General features: G+C 42.5%; 1 protein-coding gene across 4 annotated transcripts; it reads left to right on the top strand.

The window, feature by feature from the left end:
• Nucleotides 1-27: 27 nt before the first annotated feature.
• On the top strand, nt 28-22,392 carry LOC146197692 (putative tRNA (uracil-O(2)-)-methyltransferase). 4 transcript variants are annotated; one of them, XM_084599594.1, is made up of 10 exons: nt 28-675; nt 1,557-1,776; nt 7,098-7,166; nt 7,823-7,927; nt 8,878-8,949; nt 10,889-10,989; nt 12,068-12,251; nt 14,638-14,953; nt 21,415-21,531; nt 22,186-22,392. In XM_084599594.1, exons 1-10 carry the CDS (start codon nt 227-229, stop codon nt 22,362-22,364), a joined length of 1,812 nt encoding a protein of 603 aa, XP_084455720.1. In that variant the 5' UTR covers nt 28-226; the 3' UTR covers nt 22,365-22,392. The 4 variants fall into 4 exon arrangements, with proteins under 4 accessions (XP_084455720.1, XP_084455719.1, XP_084455721.1 ...); XM_084599593.1 differs by having other exon boundaries at nt 22,171-22,392; XM_084599595.1 differs by lacking the exon at nt 7,823-7,927 and having other exon boundaries at nt 22,171-22,392.

Below are 22,392 nucleotides of genomic sequence, written 5' to 3'. Positions count from 1 at the left end.
CAAACTTGAGAAAACGGATGGCCATCGCAATCAATCGGCTGCGCGTCGTTGGAGAGAGTCGTGCGCGTTTCTAGGGTGGTCCATAGAGTTTCTTGTGGGTTGTGTTGGTTGCGTACTACATGCGTGTGTCCTTTCACACGCGTTTTGTGTTGTTGCTGTGCGCTGCGAAGTTTTTTGACGCGCGTTATTTGATGATCCATTGACATGCCGCTATAAAGGCTTTGAGATGTGGTTTGACGCTGTGTGCTCTGATGAGGTCCCAAGCGTGGACAGCTTCCGTACGTCTTTAAAAGTTTGGATAGACAAGCCGCACACCATTAACAGGCGTCTGACTGGCATCAAACATGTTAGCGAACGTCGGCTGAAGCTTGCTGTGCTCGATTCTGATTGCGCTCTTACCGCTCTCATAGAGCGACTGAGTAGTATAAATGTAGACGGACTGCCTGGCTTGCTCGAATCTTTGACTGACGTCCCCGAATACTCCTGGAAGGACGCTACCGACATTGTGGGATACATCCTGGAAAGAGACCTGTTGCCGAAACAAATCGACAAGTTTTCTTCTGTGAGGGAAGTGGTGACGGTGTTTAGTGATAGTGCTGTATTTTACAATATCTCAAAAACGCCTGCAGTTTCTCCCAGCGTCGTGTACAGGCTGCGGTTGGGTGATGACTTGAGGTAATTACGCGATGACAGTGTCACAGAAACTTTGTTGTCTCTTCGATTGAGTTGCGTTTATTTGCAAACTGAGCAACGTTCGGCTTTTTGTGAACGTACTCCTTGTTTATGGTCTCTCCAAGCTGTGTTGTCGTGCAAAAGAGAGCGATTTTGTTGCTGTAGAAATACGGCTGCGACTCTCTTTTTCGTACTAAAGAACTATAACTACGAGACAGACGAGTATGTAGGTTGCACTTAATGCGGATTATATTATGGATTAATAGGCGTAATAAGGGATTTAATTGCTTAATACTCTATGTCTCATTACAAGACTTTGATGGGCGGCCATACAAAACTTTTGAAATGGATTAGAACGCCACTCTGTGAGAAATAGATTTAAAAAAAAAAACGAATTCTCATGATGGCGAGAACAGCTGCCCGATTAAAGCGAAAGAGTATCACAGCAGGTGTTGTGCAGGACTGTTTACGTTAGAGAAAATTTCACTCAACAGGCTATAATAGATGTAATGATCAAAACACAGCAGTACCTGACCTGTATTTACTGTAAAAAAAACAACAAAAAGGCTTGGAAACCCAGTTACAAACAAATTGAGCTTAAGAAGGAAGGAAATGTACATGAGATAAAAGCTCAGTACACATGCGAAATTGCATAGTTATAACAAGATGGAAGTAATGTATGCTTGTGTACAAACCTAATCAGCCGAATGCAGCAGAGCAGGAAAAAAAAAGAAGGAAAGTACTTGACGTGAATGCATGCACACTGTTTGTATCGAAAAAATATTAAATAAAATGCAAAAAGCCAATTATTCAAGCATCAGTGCGCATGTCAAGTTAAATCAGTGGAACTGCTGACTACTCTGTCATGATTATTTTATTTGTAGAATTCATTTGGATCTCTTCAAGTACAGTTGTGAAGATGAGGCATCAGGAGCATCATGGCTCAAAAGCCACGTTCTGCCTAAAGTTGCCAAGTGGGCCAGCAGTAAACCATTGGCAAACAGCAATCAACTTGTGGTGCCATCGTTAAGCCAGGTGCCTATTGAAAAGTACAACACAGTATACTTCAACTTGAAGAAGAAGTATGGCAAACAGCTCTGTGAGGTAAGTAATATGAGCAGAGGTTGACAAGTGCCCTCATTTTTGCTTTCCTTCTTCACCTTCAACCTCATTTTGTAAAATTGGTCTGTCCTTCCTCATCTTGTAAAAGGCATCTGCCTTTCAGCATACTCACCCTTACTTCCAGCAGTTGTAACGTTGAGGTTGCCTTTTTCATGTTACTAGGGTGTGCTGATATTACCACATAATAAATTTGTAAAACAGGTCCTCAATGCACATTTTGCTGAGAACTTCAAATTGATAGTGTGAAAGTCTTATGGTTTGGTAGAAGCTTATGCATAAACCAGTTGCAGCAAATTCAACCATAACACTTCATTCTTATGTGTTGAAGTGCTTTGTGTGAGACTCCACATACTTGGGTGTAAAAGTAAACCTTGGCCCTCCATGCTGGCCAATGTGCCTGCCTTGTTGGTTTTGCTGTGGAGATCAGCTGCCTTTCACCATCATTAGAGGTTGAGAGGAGCCTGTTCATGTGTGTGTGCATATATGTACATAATGTATGGCAGGGGCCTAATGCAGGTGGGTGTTAAGTGCTGGTTCCTGCCACATCCTCCTTCCCTTGCATGTTGTTGTCTCTTCTTCCCACATAGTCCTTTCCTGTGCCGATTCTTTCCCACTCTCACCTCACTGCATAGAACTTAGTGCCAATATATGGGCAGGTTGGTTATGCAAGAATGAGAGAGATGGGCATGATGACAATGTTTATTGCCATCCACAGCTCATTAGTGACAAGGGAAATGCCATAGGAGGAGTCAGTCTTATCACAAGGGATGTTAGCCTGGTAATTTAGCTGGCAATAAGCTACTCAACATAGGGGTGATAAAGATAAAAACGAAGTGTATCCAAATTGTAAATTGTCGGTTTTAACATCCTGAAGCAACTTAAAGCTATAAGGGGTGCTATAGTTAGAAGGCTCTGGATAATTTAGACCACTTGGGGCTCTTTAACATGTCCTGAGATGACACAGCACACTTATGCTTGCTTTCATTGAAACCTGGCCATCATGGCTGGGATTGAAGCGCATGCATGCAAAACTTGCTCACACACATGCACGAGGTTTTCACATTGGGCATGAATCACCTGCATAACTAAGAAATTTTAACAATGCTTTCGTTGTATTCATGCATTGTATTCATGCATTCGTCACTGAGGTACCACTAGCCCAGGGTGGCGGTGTATTTTCCAGACTGAGGGTGGAGTTCAAATGTTGACTTCATACCGCTTTGTGTGGGGATCTAAAACAACTGCTAGTGCAGATTAAAACTTATGAGATTTTCTTGTGCAGCACATGCTGAGGTTTGTGCGCTGCTTGAGATCTCATTTTGTAAAGGGAGTAGCATATGCTACATCAAAGTGAATCTGGTTGGTTGGTTGGTTCGTGGGGTTCAACGTCCCAAAGCGACTCAGGCTATGAGAGACGCCGTAGTGGAGGACTCCGGTAATTTCGACCACCTGGGGTTCTTTAACGTGCACTGACATCGCACAGCACACGGGCGCCTTGCTTTTCGCCTCCATCGAAAAGCTGCCGCCGAGGTCGGGATTCGATCCCGCGTCCTTGGGAACAGTAGTCGAGCGCCGTAACCACTGCGCCACCCCGGCGGGTGGTTACGGTGAATATGGCGGGTGAATCTGGTGGAGGCACTGGCAGTTGAACTAATCTAGGTTATGCAGCACATGGAAGTTGCTGGGCCCTGCCGGCTCAGTGGTTGCGGCGCTTGACTGCTGAACCAAAGGATTCAGGATCGAATCTCAGCCTTGGCGACCCCTTTCAGATGGCAGTGAAAAACAAGGCGCCTGTGTTGTGTGCATGTCAGTGCATGTTAAAGAACCCCAAGTGGTTGAAATTTCTGGAGCTCTCCACTACAGCGTTCCTCATAGCCCGAGTTGCTTTGGTATGTTAAATCACATAAGCCTAAACCTAATTTTCAGGTGGGATCATTCATTGAAAGGGACCCTATGACCCGTCCAGGTCACACCACCTAGGAAATACAGATTGTTCTGTACCAAACATCATTGATAAGATGTGTGTATGAGAAGCACATCAATCAGCACTGCATGAATAAGCAGGAACCTGGGTTCAGCCATCATGTACCGTCTGTTGCAGAAGTTAGCAGCCCAACGCGCCGGGCGGAGGAGCAGTATCACTCCCGAGAGGCGGCGCTGCCTGGTGACGCAGCTATAAAGAGTGAGGAGGCTTGTTCTCTTCCCCTCATCGCGTGGTTGAGAGCAAAGATGTGCGATATCAACCGCGGGATGAGGGGAAGGGAACAAGCCTCCTCACTCTTTATAGCTGCGTCACCAGGCCGCACCGGCGAGCGCAGCGCCGCCTCTCGGGAGCGATACTGCTCCTCCGCATAGCGAATTGGGCTGCAAACTTCTGCAACAGACGGTACATGCAGTACAAATGTGTAAAAAGAGTCTGTTTTATATGGCAGTGAATGCATCCAAGGTTTTAGTAGTGATTGGCAGTATAGAAAAATCTTGTTAGTTTGGCCATCAAACGATGGTGAAAAATGCTCGATTTATCTGAAAGTTTGAAGTATTGAATGTCCTTAAAAAAATCTGATGAAAACTGTTTGAATCACGGTATTTTATCTGATGAATGCCTGGGGTATGGGTGTCTATATATTTGAGAGGAAAACTTTGTTACAATGTTGATATTCTGCAGCTTCGTCAAACGCTTTGCTTTGCGCACACTGTTATAAACATCAAAAAATTACTTGAAAATCGTAGGTGCTTCCGCAGCCTTTCTTCTAGTGCAACACAGTAGCAGTGGTGCCTCTTTACAAATGGTCCTGCCGCTTTTTGAGGGTGCTTCACCGCACTGACTCTGCTCATCCTCAAAACGTGATCGCTCAGTATACTAGGAAAAGCAGAGAAACAAGTGTACGCAAGAGAGAAATGTGCATAGGCTTTAGAATGGTGGGGCTCTATTCCAAAGTAACACTGAGACCTGTGGCGCGCAAAGCAGTGCTAAAATGCACAACTGCTCGATGCACGCCCGATGGCATGGCGGGATTTCACTAATGTGACAGCACCGAAACCGAAACTATATTGCGGAACTACATTCTGTCAGTTGGGGACTTCCAGTCATCATTGCGCCTGCCATAACACGTATGCCTGAGGTATGTGGGCACCACTTTTTTATGAAATTCAGGCTCAAAAAGGTCTGTTTGGATGATTGCTGTATTCCCGGTTCATCCCATGACATGACTCTCCATCCGAATTAACCAGTGCCGGCCTGCCCCTGACATAGATGGGCATCAGACAGGCAGCCGGGACTGCACTCCTAGTTTGAAATATCCAAATTCTGGAATTAACGGGGATTTCACTTGTGGGACAGTCAAAATTATAAGTTGTGATCCGTGGTAGTAAATGCAGTTATAAGCAAGCACAATTTCATAACTTCTTTTTTTTTTTTTTTTTTTGCTGGACACATGGTTCTTTTTTCAGCCAAGAATAATACCACGTTATCATATTGTTATTTAATCAGATGCTTTATAAAATTACCTAACGTGGACAAGTATTCATTGTTAATCTATATGTACTGCATATGCCTGTACATGTTTGTTATGTCGATGTGGATGTGTTCACTTTATGGGACTGCTTACTGGCATGATAGCGAATGCGTTTAATGGGTTAGTATCAGAGGTCTTATGTCTGAAAAGTCTGTCTCTCCATCTGTTTGAAACCTCGGTTGCAGGTGGCAAAGTTGGTCTGGTAGGTTTATGGAGCCTAACGTCCTAAGCGACTCGGGCTATGAAAGACACTGCAGTCAAGGGCTTCAGAAATTTTGACCACCTGGGGCTCTTTAACATGCATTGAAACTGTACCGCACATGAGCGCCTAGCTTTTTTCCTCCATCTAAAAGTGGCCACCGCAGCCAGGATTCAATCCCGCATTCTTGGGCAAAGTAGTCGAACGTCCCAACAACTGCACCACTGCGTCGAACAGGTGGCAAAGTGGAGAGCGGAAATTCACCTGCTCCATTTATGAATGAGAAGATGAGGGAGACGAAAAGTGGGGAGTAAAGACAAAGAGAGGTGGAGGAGGGGAGAAGGCATTTGGGAATATCACACTTTAGTTTCTGGAGCAAGGGAGTGCATGTCACATGGCAATTCACGGTTTGCACCATGCCTCCAATCCATATGGTATGAACCTGTCAGTACAGTGGCTACTAAGTCTTTGGGGAGTACTAATGCGAACGCAAGCTCTGCCGCAGCAATAGCATTGATTGTCTATGCTTAATTTCATGCTTTTCTTGCGTGGTTACGTGGTGGCATGACAAGCGATGAAACACGGCGACACAACAGAAACAGAATGACGTGATGACATGACGATGAAATATGCTTTTTTTAATGGCCAGCGGGCCTGGCGCGAGCGCTCCGCCCCGCGCCACTGCCCGCTTCGTCATCTTCGTAGCACTACCCGGGGCCACCGAGCGATCGTCCCGATCGATTGCTAGAAGTCCATTGCATGAAGTGATGATGAACAGACACAGGATTAGGACATGAAACGCTGGACACCACAATGAATGCTTGCCCCGGAGCATCAGGTCCAATCTTCACCGTTTGTCGCAGGCAAAGACTCATGGACACGCCGAATGGCTTGGGCGGGGGTGCTGTCTTCGCTCGAGTGGTCGTGAGGTCGTTTCGTCGTGGGGTCGGTTGGGTCGGCTTTGGGCTCTTCTGGTCGTCATGTGTTGTGGTCAGGGCTGGGTGCGGGGCTGGGGAGAGCGGCTGGTCGGGTCTGAGCACAAAGGGCTGGGGCAAAGCTGGGCGGCGATCTCCACGGGCTGTCGGCCGATGGACCCAGCGTATGGTAGCTTCGGCGGGGCAAGGCGAGGATGGGGATGAACCGCACCTCCAACCAAATGTTACGTGGTGGCATGACAAGCGATGAAACACGGCGACACAACAGAAACAGAACGACGTGATGACATGACGATGAAATATGCTTTTTTTAATGGCCAGCGGGACTGGCGCGAGCGCTCCGCCCCGGGCCACTGCCCGCTTCGTCATCTTCGTAGCAATATTAATTCAGCAACACTTGTTACCTTTATTGGTGTTTTGCACTGCAAGGCATCCACCAGCTGTCATACAGATATGCAGAAAAACTTGATCACTTCTTAGTTTCCTGAACCATTATCTGAGTGAATTGTCTCATCTTATTGAAATTTGTGCAGTTTAATGTCTCAAAGCTGCAAATGAGCTATTGGAGACATCATAGCTCATGACTCTGGTTTAATTTCAGCCAACTGGTGTCTTTTAAGATTACAGTTAAGGATAATTGTCTTTTCTTTTCAGATTTGGCCTGAAACCACTGATCCACTGAAATATGTTTACGAAGACATTGCAATTGCAAGCTACTTGCTGGTAATGATTTGTAGAAATGTGCCTTCTATGTGTTGGTCTTTGCTTGGAGAATGGCAATTTTGGAACATACTTTAAAAGGGAGTAAACGTCTCCTTCCATAGTGTAGTAGTAATTTGCTATATTATATATTTCATATATGAAGCTTATCTTTTTAGCTTCTGTGAGACACTGATGAATGCAATTTTTTCTTTTCATTGCTTGTGCTGCTTTTTAAGAGTATTTGTGTATTAAAGGCACTGTTTAATCTAGGAAAGAGCTAATAGTCATGAACTAATGTAGTGTATTAAATAGTATGAACTATTAATGTGTCCTCTATGCTACAGCCATGATAAATAGATCTTTAATACTTATTACAATTAAATGTTGTGCACCTGCACGCGATACTTTAGTGGGCATGTCTTGAATTGCATTGTTCAAATAAAATTCCATGCCATGATGCTGAACGTGTTGAAAAATGTCATGGCCTAATTATTTCCAGTTCATGCTTATTGCCGTAAACTTACCTATGAACAAAAATGTTTGAAACATGTAATGTTATTGATGTGGTCAGATTGATCCTGCTGTTAGGTAAGTGCATTTTTTATTAATATGCCAGTAACAGCACTGGTGTAAGAAAGTCGAACAGTGTGACCTCTTTCCACTTATGCTCTTCTCAGGCCCTCTGGGATCAGGAGAAGCAGCAGGGCTGTGACAAGCCTCCCACTTTCATTGATGTTGGTTGTGGTAATGGGCTGCTGGTCTATCTGCTTACAGCTGAAGGGGTGAGGTTTGCTGATTCACTGTGCTAGCTACTCTGAGGAATGCATCTGTCTAAGCAGTGTGGTTGCCTAATATGAGATTGAAAATGACTTAGTGCACAAGACCACTCACTGAGCGATTTCCCTGAGAAGGGGTAATTAATAATTAGGGGTTCTTGTATACAACTGAGCAACTCTGAAGACTGGCACTGGTAAAACATTTATAAGAGTTACCTTAAAAGCCTTGATTCTTTGAAATGTTTGCACCAACAGTTGCTAGACGGTGCAGCTAATTGCTGCCAGCTTGTGTGACTTGAAGGTACCAGCAGGTATCTTCCATCTTATGGTTTTGTATATGTTCTGTTTCAAAGATTGCAATATGTGATGTGCTGTGGCGGGCGTTTGTTGACAAAAGGGCAAAAGGACAGATGAAAATATAACCTTGCAAACAACTGAAAGAAAAAAAAAAAGAAGAAAGCAACGCTTGACAGTGCCATGTGGAGCTTGCCTTAAGTAATTTAGTTTGCATGGAAAGGAGAAGAATGAAGCGAAAAGATAGATTGCGACATTGTGATGTGTACAGGCTCATCCAAGCTGGTGATTGAAATTACTTTCATTTGGATAAAAGAGCGAAGCACCTCTGCCTAGTCATTTCACTCCATTTTCACAACACTGCACAAAGCACTAACTGAGCACCTCGGACAAAAAAAAAGCAGATGTGGTCCGCAGTTTGAATGAAATAAAACATTCATCTGAGTTCAAGTGCGATAGCTTCCCACTCAACTTCTATGGCATGCAACCACTGCTGCATTACTTTGTTGCACACAGGCGCTTCTTAATTTTTCATTGTGGAAAGCACTGTAGAAAACAATAATGAAATAAAATAACGGAGTGACATTTCTTTTGGGAGTCATTAAATTACTTGCTGTTTCCTTGTCAGTGCTAGAGCTAAAGAGATTTATTTTGTGGTACAGTATGATGGCATCGGAGTGGACGTCAGGAAACGAAAAATCTGGGACCTTTTTGGAAGTGGTACGAAAGTGATGGTAAATATGCAATTTTCATAATAAAAATGTTGACGACTTTATAATACTTTTAATGTCTCTTGCATAAATAATTTCGAAACAGTAAAGAAAAATGCTGATTGCTGTCATAAGCTTACTGTGCATGATTTTTATACATTATTTCTCAGATTTTATGCGTTATGTTCAGAGTGCTCGGTGTTGTATATTGGTTGAACCAAGAACTTCCTTGCAAGAATGAAGCAGCACAAAGTCAAACAGACAAACAGAGATTGAAGCATTGTGGCCGAACACCACAAGACTGACTTAAATGGAAACATTGTATTGGACACCGAGTTACGCCCATGTAGGAGTCTCTTACTTGGGTTATGGTGCATTCAACATACATGAGGGATTATTAACTGCTCCCTAAAAAACCTTCCCCTTTCTTTCGTCCATGGTCCACACTCGGTGGCCTGGTGGAGTACTAAAGTGGGGTTTCAGATGGCAAGCTGCAACTCACCTGCAGTCGCACCTGATAAGGGAACCAGCGAAATGCTTTGCTTTTAATTTATCCCTTTGTTGGCATTCTTTTCTAACTTAAATTTAATTCCTCTCCCAATTAGAATACCTCTGTAGAATGTTTTCTTTTGAATGGTTTTTGTGTCATTGAAAAATACACCAGCAGGGCATTCTGGTGAAACAAGTATTGTTCCAATAAGGTTGTGCAGTATGTGATAGATTTGCAGATCACATAGGAGCAAATGGTCAGTTGCAAGTGGCAGGTAGTCTCGCATCATTTTGCAAAAAGTTGTCTACACTGTGCCTATCAGCATTCTGGTGGGCAAAACAGATTATGCGGTGTTTAATGCAAGGATGGTGGTACATTTTATTGGATGTGATCTTATATCGCAGCACAGAATGTTGAAAGATGCATCGGTTTGAGACTGCGTCTCAATAGGGGCATACTTGTTGCAGCTTAAAGGGATACTGAACAGAATACTGAAGTGAGCTTGCATTGATAAAATACCAGTTCCTGATTACAAAGACACCTTTGTTACTGAAAACAAAGTTCTAGTAAGGTAGAAAAGAGCAAGAATAGAGATACAGGTATCGCCACCACAGCAGAAACAGCTGAGCTCGCAACTGCGAGTCACGTGACGCACAATGGATCTTGGAAGCTGACAAATTTTTGTTACGCTGTATGTTTGAATCGAGTAGTAGGTTTCGTCTCCAACTTAATAACACGCTTTTATCACTTGAAGACGACGGCGAAAAAGCAACCTAAATGGGACAAGGCAAGTAGAAACATACTTGGCGGCACCACAGGCGGCCTTGCTTATAGTTTCGGTGATGTTCCGGCGCAGGTGTGCTCGCATAATTTTGTTTTCGACGTGCAGCTGAAATGGCTAAGTGCTCTTTGGAAGATCATGTTTCGCTGCACACCTGCAACATATTTTCGTTGACTTTACCGCAGTCTACCTTACGTTAGGCCACTGTGCGCTGCTTTGTGCCTCCATGCACGTTGCTCACAGTGTTGACGACGGCACGACGCAAAGGCTGGCGGTAGCTTTCATGCTTTCATTCTGGTTGCTGCTAGACCACACCGCTTGCTGTGGGCCAGCAATCACGGAGTCGGTATTACATCATGGACAGTGTCATTTTATCTAACTACATAGTTGGGTTGAACTGTTTGAATTCAACTGGCGGGGGAAAAAAAAAGCTGCTCAACTTCTTATCGCAATATCTCATCAATAAATGCGTCTTTTGCTGCCAGACAAGTGACAGCAATGTCACGAAATATCATAATATCGGATTCTGATAATATAAAAATTGTTGTCAGTGTCCCTTTAATAATTGTTAATTATGCAGTGCAAATTTTAATGTTGCACATTAACAAGAAGCAAAACGTAATCAGCTTCTGCTTATCTTATATTGAGTACTTGAAGCCTAAACGGGATGTTGTTCTGTTTTTCGTTTACAGGAAGAGCCTATCACACCAGAAACACGTTTTCCAGAATACAGCTGGTGGATTGGAAACCATTCGGATGAGCTGACTCCTTGGATTCCATACTTGGCTTCAAGGTAATGACGGACACAGGACTACCTAAACTGAGCAGCTGAGCTTTTGTTTAAGCAAAATTACATTTTAGTGGACTAAAAGGAAACTGAAACGAGAACTAATCTGAAAAGCAGCGAGTGCTCCTCAGAGTGGAAGTCGGAGTTGAAGAGGGGAAGTTAGCATCTATTAAGGCTACGGTGGTAAATGCCCCATTCTTCAAAGTTTTCTTCACGCCTATTTGATAATTCGAGCTTTCCGTTAATTTGAACATTTTCTTTTATCCCTTGAAAGCTAAAATAGTGGGAATTGGGAACAAATTGTTTACAGGTGAATTAAATCAGGATGGACTGTAAAGCAGTGAAGCAGAAACATATCACAGCCGCCCGCACTTGGACTGTCGTTGCATGCTTCCCTCTTACGCTCTCAGCAATCATCTTTAGATTTCTTTGGTTTTTTATGCAGTCCACGATTACGCATTGCTGTCTCGATGATATTACAACTAAAAGGGGCATTAATAAAGGTTTTTAGGTCTCTCCCAGGACAATATACCCGAGAACTAAATTGCATACTGCAATTTAGTTCTCGGGTGAACATATTTTTACAATAAGTGAAAATGCCTGACACTTTTTACCGTTTGGTATGTGGTACAAGCAAAAGAGCGTAATGTTCAAGCAGAAGACTTACAAAGCAATACTGGCACACCCTCACTTGTTGTCGAGAAGACAAATTCACAGGCCCACTTAGATTCCAAAGATGGGGCATTGGCATACAGCCATGCACACAGTGTGATGCAAAACAAGCAGTCTTAGTTTTGCTTGTAGCGTTGTTTGGCTCTGGCAGGCAAGAAGTTTGTTTCGATTACTGAAGAGCTTGAAAGGGGCAAGCACGGGGCTCCAGCTTGAGTTTCTGTCATCAGTTTGTTCATTGGAAGCTCACTGGCTAATATTTGTCGCCCATATTTTGTGTATGCCATTTAATGCCAAGACCGGTTTGAGTGGTTCGGTGACATCTACATCAGGTACCTTTATGACGGAGCAAAATGTGGACTCGTATCAGAAATCTGCCTCCTCATAGTGGTCAGCTTCCTACTGCCAAATGCAGGTCCAGACCAGATGCCCGGGTCTTCTTGCTTCCCTGCTGCCCGTTCACATTCCATGGGAAGTACCAGCGGCAGCACGGTGGCATGAGCCAGTACCAGTCGTACCTGCTGTTCCTGCAGGGCCTCTGCCGGGACCTGGGCTTTCACGTAGCCTTGGATAGGCTGCGCATTCCTTCCACCAAGAGGGTGAGGGTTGCTCAGTGGACTGTTTATTAACATTATTTAGCAAAGTCGTAAAAAATGGAGATAGTCGCTGGGGTAAGTGGAGTTCTGAGATCAGTACTGAAATCTTCAATATATTCATCTTGCATTATAGAAATTTAAGCCTGCTACCTAGATTTATTTTGGGATGAAATCTCTAATATACAAATCACTCAGACTGTAATGATAATGAATGGAAATACATTAAACTGGACTTCCATTCTTTTTTTTTCTTTGTGGCACAACACATCGCACACATTTGTTTACATCCACTTGCATGCTTGTGCTTGTTCTTCTCTCGAGAGCACTTTTATTTGTTGCAGATACACTCTCTGAATGCGCTCCGTGCGTCTTCGGTGCTTTGTGTGCCTCTCGTTGAAGGTCTGCCTCCATCAGACCCAGTCATGAGCTTAACCTAGTGCCGTTAAACCATCGAGGGAAGTTTGCATGCGACTAATTCAACAGAGAGTGGCGTGCCTGGTGCGTGCACGCCACTCTAGTATCTTTGCTTCTCTTCACCAGCTTATTCCTTCTTACCCACTACCTGTGACAGGTGGTTCTGGGAGGTTTTAGCGAGCACTGGACACTGGGCAATTTATTCCAACATGAGAGCTTCATGTAGCAGCATGGCAGATATGGCTTGTAAGGAAGACTGCTTGAATTTCAATCACAGTTGCATTTATAGCATGATGATGACAGGGGCGAGATATCTTCACACAGAGCATCTCCATGTTACTCGGAGGTTCGAGGAAAAGCACAAAGAAATGGCAAAAAAATTATACTACATTTACACTTGTTTTGTAAAGATGTGCCTGTACTCACCTGTGGGGCTGAAACGTGGAGGCTAACCAAGAGAGTTCTACTTAAGTTGAGGACAACTCAGAGGGCTATGGAACGAAAAATGGTAGGGGTAACATTAAGAGATAGAAAGCGTGCAGAGTGGGTCAGAGAAATAACTCAAGTTACCGACATTCTAGTGGAAATTAAGAAGAAGAAATGGACATGGGCAGGACATGTAGTGCGAAGAGAGGATAACCGATGGTCACTGAGGGTAACAAACTGGATTCCAAGGGAAGGAAAGCGTAGCAGGGGGCGGCAGAAAGTTAGGTGGGCGGATAAGATTAAGAAGTTCGCAGGGGTCAAGTGGATGTAGCTAGCACAGAACCGGGTTAAGTGGAGAAATATGGGAGAGGCCTTCGCCCTGCGGTGGGTATAATCAGGCTGATGATGATGATGTAAAGAGCAAAATTCAACAAGCGATAGTATAGATGTGGTCAGTTTTTATTTTATTTTTCTCTGGCACTTTCAGCCCTTCCTTCAACAATCCTTCAAGTCCAAGTGTCCACCCACTGTAGTAGACTTCTGTTAAGACGGATTCTTGGATGAGATGAGCAGTGTGAGACCGTTTGGTTGGATTCCTATATGTAGTACCCAGTGCAAAAAGAAAGAACATGCTAAGGTGCATTGTTTCATGTGTGCTTTGGTCAGCTTTCGCAGTGGCTGCAAGCCCTGCACAACAAAAGAGGATGAAGGCTTGCCAACCAACTTTGACAGGCAATTCACCGCATCTAAAAGGCACCCCTGTTGGTTCTCACCATCTGCTTTCCTGGCTACTCGCCACTTCTCGATTCACCGCCAGCAGTTCGAGAGTTTATGCGGAAACTTCACGACTGTAGTACTACAAGTATACTGAAGAAATGACTTAAGTATAGATATGAGGCTTGCATTTGTTATGAACTACGTCTCTCTAGCATGAATGCAATGTATCCTTGCTTCTAGATTACAGATAAGTTTATCTACTGCTGTTTTTAATGTGTTGGCATTCAGAACACCCATTATTGCAAAGTGTCCAGCGTTGGCATGTGAAGTCTCAGGGGAGAGAAGGCTATATGGAAGGAAATAATTCTCTGCTTTCAGGTGAGGGAAGGGGTGGCGAGAGACAGTGGCTGGAAAGAGGAATTGATGATTTGGATTGGGATAGTGGAGAGGGGGTATGCTTTATCACATGGTGGTTGGTGAACTAAATCACATCTACCGCTTGCAATGTTGAACATGTCAGCGGCAGCGGTTGCCCTGTCCGAGGAAGAATACTTATACATATAATGCATATCCTGCAGCCTAGATCACACTGATTGTCTGTGAATGTTTTATGTATCGAATTGTTGATACATCAGAATATTTAACGGTCTTCTTGGAGTCAACTACTATATCTGGGTTCTACTGTACTTGGATCCTTTCACAGATGTGTTTTCTGCCTGTGGTCTATGCAGAGCAAGGACATTTGTGCCTTAAGGATTGCAGTCCTTGTTTGTGTCTGGAAGGGCATATACCTACTGAGGCCACACACCTTGTTTGATTTAATTTCCCACAGATCTGCCTGGTCTGCTCACCAGGAGTGCAGAGCGATCCAGACGCTGCCTCAGCCACTGCCAGCAATATTGAGGGCTTCATCCCGAGCTGCATTGATTTGCAGCAGGAGCCACAGCTGAGACAAGAGCAGAAGCCACCACACATGGACAAGTTTGAACCACGGGCAAAGACGGAGGTCGTCCGCAATTGCACCCAGCTGGACAGAGGCTTTCTGGACTGCACAGTGGACCTTCTGGCTCAGAAGCTCCTCCAGATGGGTGACGAGACATTATACACATCAACACAACCTCTAAATGATGGCCACTGGCAGAAGGGAGGTAAGGTGGATTTAAATATTGTTCATATATGGACGATGGTTTCGATGCGCTGTTGAAGGCAAATTTTGGTGTGTTGGAACTCATAGACCTATCTAGGCAGGTAGTATAGCGAATGTTGTTAAATGTCGTTAATTCTATCCAATTAATTCGGATAATTCGAGCTAGGAGCATGGTCCTGGCTGACGCCCATGTAAGGTTATGGTATCGGACGTGCGTTAATTCGGACGTGCGATTACGTTGCGGTATGACGCATGCAGCCAGCAATCACCAAAATAGTCTGCCCGAGCCTCACTCACATGGAACAGTGGAGGCTATGGCAGTAAAAACGATGATCGGAAGTTCCCATTTATAAAATATACGCCCCGTGCACTGCCTATAGGGGCGCCACTGAAAGCCGCCAAACGGCCGTTTTCAAAAATCTTTTCGGGATACGATTTGCCGCTGCTCATGCGTCACTGTGAGAATTGCCGACGTTCACAGTGGCGATTCTTGTTTTTATTTTTTCGGCTCCTGCCAATATTTTCAACGGAAGCCTGAAGTATGAAATTAAGGCACGTTTCTGCCTTAGTATGAAACTAAGGCAGAAACGAAAGCATTGATGATGCTGCAGCCATCTGGGAGGAACTAATGCATACATGCACCGTGTGCCTCTTACAACAAAAGCTAAATGACCAGTGGCAGTGCTGAGCTCCGCTTTATTGTGGGTACGCTGCATCAACTGATGATTTACTTCAACAGAATATTCACTGTTTTCTTTCTTTTTTTTTATTTACCCTGCCTTTGCTTTGCAAAATCTTTTCATGGCTGCTCATGGTGACACGCCTCGACCCAATATATGGTACATTCTATGCCACGCGCCATTAAATCGTGCAGCACCATGCTCTAATAAGTATGGCACTTCATCGGTCACAAGTCATTAATGCGATGTCATTAAGGGTCCTGTGTCGCAGGAAATCTGGCGTCGTCATTGTTTTCCGTGAACGAAAAATCCTGATTGATAATTCAGGAGCAGTTTAAAATGTGATTATTGACGATTAACCTCTCAAGGAAGTTCTGTAACAAAAGGAAGATAATTGAGCAGAAATGAAAACTGAGTCAACTTTAAGTAAGGGTGAAATTCGAACACAAGACTTGCATGTTGCGAGACACATGCTCATAGGTCGCGAAGGTTCGCTGTTTCAAGCTGAATAAAGGAAGACCTACTGAATTCGTGACACGAATGGGGTACAACAGTGCAGTCGCATTCTGATTGTAATAGAAGATTCCTAATTAACTGCCCCCATGTTTAAAGCGTTCCCCACAGGATTAGCCGTGACGACGGATTGGGTGCAGTCGGAAATGAGTGAAATGCGATAAAGCGAGCACTTACAACATTCAATAAATTTTTCACTTCATAAAGCTTATGCGCTTAGGTAAAAGGACTGAATATTTAGACATGCAGCTCTTAAGGAGCACTGCTTATAGGCCATTAAGTGCATGTGCCACATGCCTGGAACACCGTGTTTAATTCATTAAATCATGTTCAATTCATTAAATCTTCTAAACGATGCTCATTCATTATATCCATCTTTACTTTGCACCCAGGGCCTATTAAATGACTTAAAAAATTAAGCACCACATAAATATACAGCACACTTCACTCAATAAATGAACTATTACAGGTTTACGCATATTTTGTTTCTTGTACCTAAAAGCAAATGGTAGCGATGGTCAGAAAAATTCATAACAACGAGCCGATATTCTTTCAAGTGCTTTCATATCGAAATATAAAACAGGAATGACAGGCAGATTGAATACCTGCTGCACTCATCAGCGCTCAATTTAATGTTGGCAAAGAAGCATCTAGGTTAACACGCAAAAGATGACCAGAACAATATGGAACATTGTGAAAATGTATGCAAGGGACTGGATTCTTTTAACATACATCTTGGCACATCTTGTGCAACAAAGAGAATGCTAAAGCCGCATCTCGGCGACACCGATTGTAGACAAAAAAAGAGTGTGATCTGTGCGGTACTAGCGGTGTGATAAAGCCGCATGCTGGCGGCTGCCAGCAGCAACAAATAAAGATAACAAGGGTAAATGGAATTCGTAAGTGTTAGTGTGTCCTATTAATTATGGTGAAGCTTAAATGTCTCCCAGGCTTTTTTTTTTGCAGTCTTTATGGCCATTTATATGGAACTTTGGTGCAGGAAAAGTGCTGCTGGCTTAAATGCACTTGTATCACTTGTGGGCTATGGCAAACATAATGAGTCGAGACAGATGTCGTGCTTACTACGAGCATTACTGAGTAAATAGCAGTGACTGTAAACAAAGTATTAAAAGATACCTGACTTTAGTTGAATGTTATCTTCTTTTTAATGGTCATGGCATGGTTATTCGCCTCTGAAATAATTTATAATTTTTTTTTCTTTCATACTGTTCCATTTTAAGATGGGTTTAGGGCAATTATAAAAAAATCAATATGACTACTTATTTATTGTCTGTTACCTTTCTGACTTTTCAAATGTTACAACCAGAGGTGTGTGAATACTGATATTTTCGATTATGAATCAAAGATGGATATGGAAAAAAAAAATGCTTTTTATTATTGAATGCCTGACAGTGAAAAAAAAGGCAAACTAAAAAATAGAAAGCATTGTTTGTCTTGTTCATTTTAGAATGCACATGGTATTTGTAAAGAAAATAAAGCTAGAATTGCATAAAAGCATATAACCTACTGAAAAATCCAGTGTAAATTTTATACAGGATTCTGAATACCAGTTTATCGTGCAGGAAGGTGCTGCATGAAGCTGAGTGGAGCTGTCGTATTGCAGCTGAATACAAGAAACTCATTAACTTGACCTTGAAAGCACCATAGATATTGTTGAAATTAACCAAATGCTTGAATTATCGAATGGGCCTGAACCAAGTTAAAACTGTTTACATCGCATTAATTTTACCTTGCACGGTGGTTGTCTGCATTTGAGCCGAAAGTGAAGTTTTTTTCCTGGCTTTGCTTTGTGCACATTGTCGGGAAGGACTCCTTTGTGCACATTGCGATGCAGGAGCAAAATCTCGTTTTGAGAGTGCTTCCCTGCACCCAGTCAGGGATCAAGAGCACAGTGTGGCGAAACTGCTGTCAATTCGAAAATTTTCTGTGTGTTCGGTAATTTTCGAATATTCTGAAAATTCCAAATATCAGTTTCTCAAATTGAATCACAAACATATGAAATTCATATTTGAAATTTCAAATTTTCACACACCCCTAGCTGCAATAAATTAAAACGGTATATTATTAGCAATTGCAGTTTTTTCGTGCCTTATATGCCTAAGCCTATTTTTCATGTCTTAGCCACCGTTTGGTGGTTGAAACCGACACCACATGGGTGAAGAAATGCGGTTATAAATTATTTACCATTCATATTGCAAAGCCACACGGTCGTCTGTGTATACTGATTGCGTAATGCATTATCACAGAGAAGATAACACATCAGCAAAAAATTTGTATCTGTTCTTAATAATAAAAGGCACTTCGCCAACATGTTAATACTGCTCATCACAGAATGATCTTGGGGTATGGAGCAGCCATACCTCTGATGTGTTGCCTAAAGCATTCTTGATTGAAATATTTCATAATAGTACTGTTCACGTCACTCACTGCTCACATTCATGTTTGTGTATGTTCAAGTCACATCACTGTGGGGATTCACTGATGCATCAGCATGTCCATCATGCCACAAAAAACTTCGGTCTTAAAGAAAAGATGCTGGTAAAATTGCGTAGAGTGGTAATTTCTTCCATCCTGGTTTCTCTTTCCTTTGCTGGATCAGTGTGAATAGCATTCCACTCACGGCTGGGCAAGGCACTTCAGAAAAGTATCTTCGATACTGACACTCGATACCCTGAAAAATTGTATTTCTGATACCAATACAAAATACAGAACCGAAAACGATTTTCTGTACGAATAGTCGATATTGTATCAATGACGCTGAAATATAGAATTTATGAGTATCGAAGTTTACATCCCTGAGATCACAATGTAATAAAGGATAAAGGTGGTAACTATGATTACCTAAGTTAAGAAATTTTACCGGGCTTTCTGGACTTTAGTGAATTTCTATAATGCAGTTTTTCTGAAACAATCTAAACAAATCCGACAGCACGGATTTATTGAAGCTCTGCTGTCTGGGCAGCTGGCATTGTAGAACTTCTCGTTGTATTCAAGCTATTGTTACAATGAAGCAGTCGCTTCCACACGAAACCAGAAAAAATGTTTTTATAGTACTAAAGTTCTTCATATGAACTGACCTGTGAGCAGTTGGTTACATAGAAACAAATCTAAAACTTTTTTGTTGCTTTTCATTTCATATTTGCCTGCAGTCCCCAGCGTTTTCTCTGGACTAAAAGGAGCAACCTGCGTGCATTTGGAGAACTGAGCAGTCATTTTGCCATCAGTGCGATAACAGGCTTTTGGAGATGCGCATTCTTTGGTTAAAGCTGAAGGAAAACGACAAAAAAATAAAATGGCTGAACGTTTTTATTAGTTTTGAAAAATACCCACAATGTGCGAGTGATATAAGCGAGGCAAATGAGAAAAGCCTCTCGATATATGCTGATGAGCACACCGCAGTGTTGTATTTGATGAAGGTGCCTTTTGTCAGCGAATAAGAGCGAAGCATAGCCGCATTGGCTCAAGGATAATAATTTCACTAGCGTCACTTGAGAATTATGGCTGGTTGCAGATAAAGATAGAACTGTTGTCTTTTTAACAGAGAGTGGCTAATATAATGCCAGTCGATTCGCGTATTTAAAAAATTTGTAACAACTTTTTGCTTTAAGATACAAAGGTATTTTTACAATTTTTATTTAAATTTGGTAAAAAAAATTGTTTGACAATGCATGATTTCTTACTCAAATTTATGTTCTGGAAAATTTTATTTGCATAGCTCTCATGTTGTGTATTTTCTAAAATTTTAAAAGTAATAGTTTTTGCAGAAAAAAGCCTATTGGAAGCCTCTTCCCGGTGCAATTACAAAGTATGGCTTTGTTTCAAATCAAATGCTGCAAACTACATTGACTGCACAGTGACTGACTGAGTGAGGCTTTTGAAGTTTGTGTCCTTGCTGCCAAGCAGAGCTGACACATGGAGCCCAAGGGTCGTGCATAAGTTAGTATTGCGTTCAACTGCACACTGAGCACACTGCTTGATGGCTCAGAAATGGACAGATGGCAAAGGGTGGGAGAGTGGTTGGGGGTACAGCGGTGCGTCTGGTCCCTGATTGTCTGCCTTTCTTGCTTTTTCTTTGTCATTTTTGTTTCTTTGTGTGTGTGTTAATGGCTTAACGGCTTCGTTATACACACTCGATGTTCGCGAATAAACAACCTCGTTAGCACCTGCTTTCCATTTGCTGCTTCAGTTTTAAAGAAAGGAAATCTGCATGGATCGGTGAGGCTGACGAGACAGGGAATTTGGAGGGAACTCTGAGCAGGAAGGAACTCAGGCGGTAGTACAAGCCTAGCTGCCGGCCACCTTACACTACTGCTTGAGCGAGAGGCAGCAACCCAAATGACCCACAGTGGCTTCATTATTTGCAATTCCTTTATTTTTTTTAGTATTAGGTATTGGTAAAATATACGATACACTAAAAATTATTTCGATGCTGATACTCCGAAGCTTTCATTTTCAGCATGCGACACCCAATACCGATACACAAAATGTGTCGAAAGATAGTATCGAAGATACATATATCTTCCATACTGCCCATGACTGATTCCACTTGACTCAGTGCATGAACATTTCAAAACATTGCGCTCATTGTTTAAAGCTTGGAAAAGACAAAAACTTAGGGAATTATGGAATTTTTTTAGAAATGGCAGAAGTGTTGTCTCAGCTGTTTGGATTAAGCCATTGAAGTGGAAATATTCATAGACCCTCACTCGTAAAAGTGTCTACTAGTAATTAATGTTTGCCAGGTGCTAAATTTTAAAGTAAAAAGAAAAATACACTTATAAATGCGAGAGGCAGCACTGATGCTATTGTGTTATATCACTATGCTTGTAGACCAGTTTGTGTATGCAGAGGCAGTGCACTTCATGTGCTCATATTTGTCGACAAAGAAATGTCAGTACACCATTACGTGATATGTATTTCAGTTGCTTCTGTGTTTTTTCTTAAACACGCATGAGAACCATCATCATGGCTCAGCATCACAAGATGTTAGATGCTGTAAGAAAAATGTGCAACTTTACTGAGCTACCACTGTCAGTTGATTATATGCATTAGTATATGCTCCTAGCTATGCACCGTGAACCCACACGGAGTATGAAAGTTGCAGATTTCACCCTCCTTAACAATGTCCCATGGTAGATACAAGACCTGTACAGAAATTTCAACATTTTGATTTGCTGCAGAAGAAAATTTTGTGTACTCCTCACGAAGATTGGTACACTTTTTAAATTCCGAGATCTGCTTCCCGCAGGCAGCTTGCACCTCAAAGAACTTGCAAAGCTGCTCAGCAAGGAAGACTTGAACATATTGAAGAGCCAGTGCGGTGGCCTGCAGACCCTGATCAGGAACCACAAGCACATTTTTCAAGGTAGGTGCTGGGCAAAAGAGGTTTGTACTCATGCTAATGGAAGCTCTGCATTTGGGAATCCTGTGGTAAAGGAATACGATCATCAGCAGTCGGGCTGTACCCACAGCAGGGCGAAGGAAATGGCCTGTTCATTCATTTTGGCTTTGCGTAACTATGATCATTAATTTGGTGTGCTGATATTGTGACATGAGTGCATGATCATATGACAATTTTCAAATCTCACGGACTTGGGAAAAAAAACAAAAACATGCAAAATCTTCTCTGTGGTTTGAATGGGAATTTCTTAATATGCTGTGCAACGTTTACATTGAAAATTTTGGTTTGACATTATCGATGGAAAGTTAGCTGATTTATATGAAAGTAATATGCTAAGCTTGTCAATGGAACTACTTTGAATTAGTTGGAAATATTTAGGATACTTTTTTTTTTTTTTCAAATTTGCCACAAGTAGCGGAGGCAATAAACAGCACTTAAAGAAAGGGAAAGGAACAGTTCATAGGTAGCATAGTAAGTGTTTCTTCTTGTGATCATAATAGCTGAACTGTGCACTATGCATTATTATTATTATTTTTTTTTACCATGCCCTTCTTTAGAGCTGTGCAGTTTGTTTTCTGTAGGCATTTTGTGAGGTGTAAACAGCTCCGGTCATTTCAGTTGACAAAGGCTTGGTGTCCCTCAACATTCCTACACTGGCAGTCAAGAATGTGGTACTTTCTTCCAAGAAAAACTCCATCACAAAACCACGAGCCAAGCGGAAACAGTGTTGGTTCCACCGCAATCATCCACAGGGTTGTCCGCTTCAAGACAGTGAATGCACCTTCATTCATGAGTAATAAAGGAATTCCCACTTGCTATTAAAAA

Source organism: Amblyomma maculatum, chromosome 3, assembly GCF_055883805.1.
Source record: "Amblyomma maculatum isolate TAMU_Amacu chromosome 3, ASM5588380v1, whole genome shotgun sequence".
In the NCBI taxonomy this organism is placed as follows: Eukaryota; Metazoa; Arthropoda; class Arachnida; order Ixodida; family Ixodidae; genus Amblyomma; species Amblyomma maculatum.
This window is presented reverse-complemented; position numbering and strand designations above follow the sequence as displayed.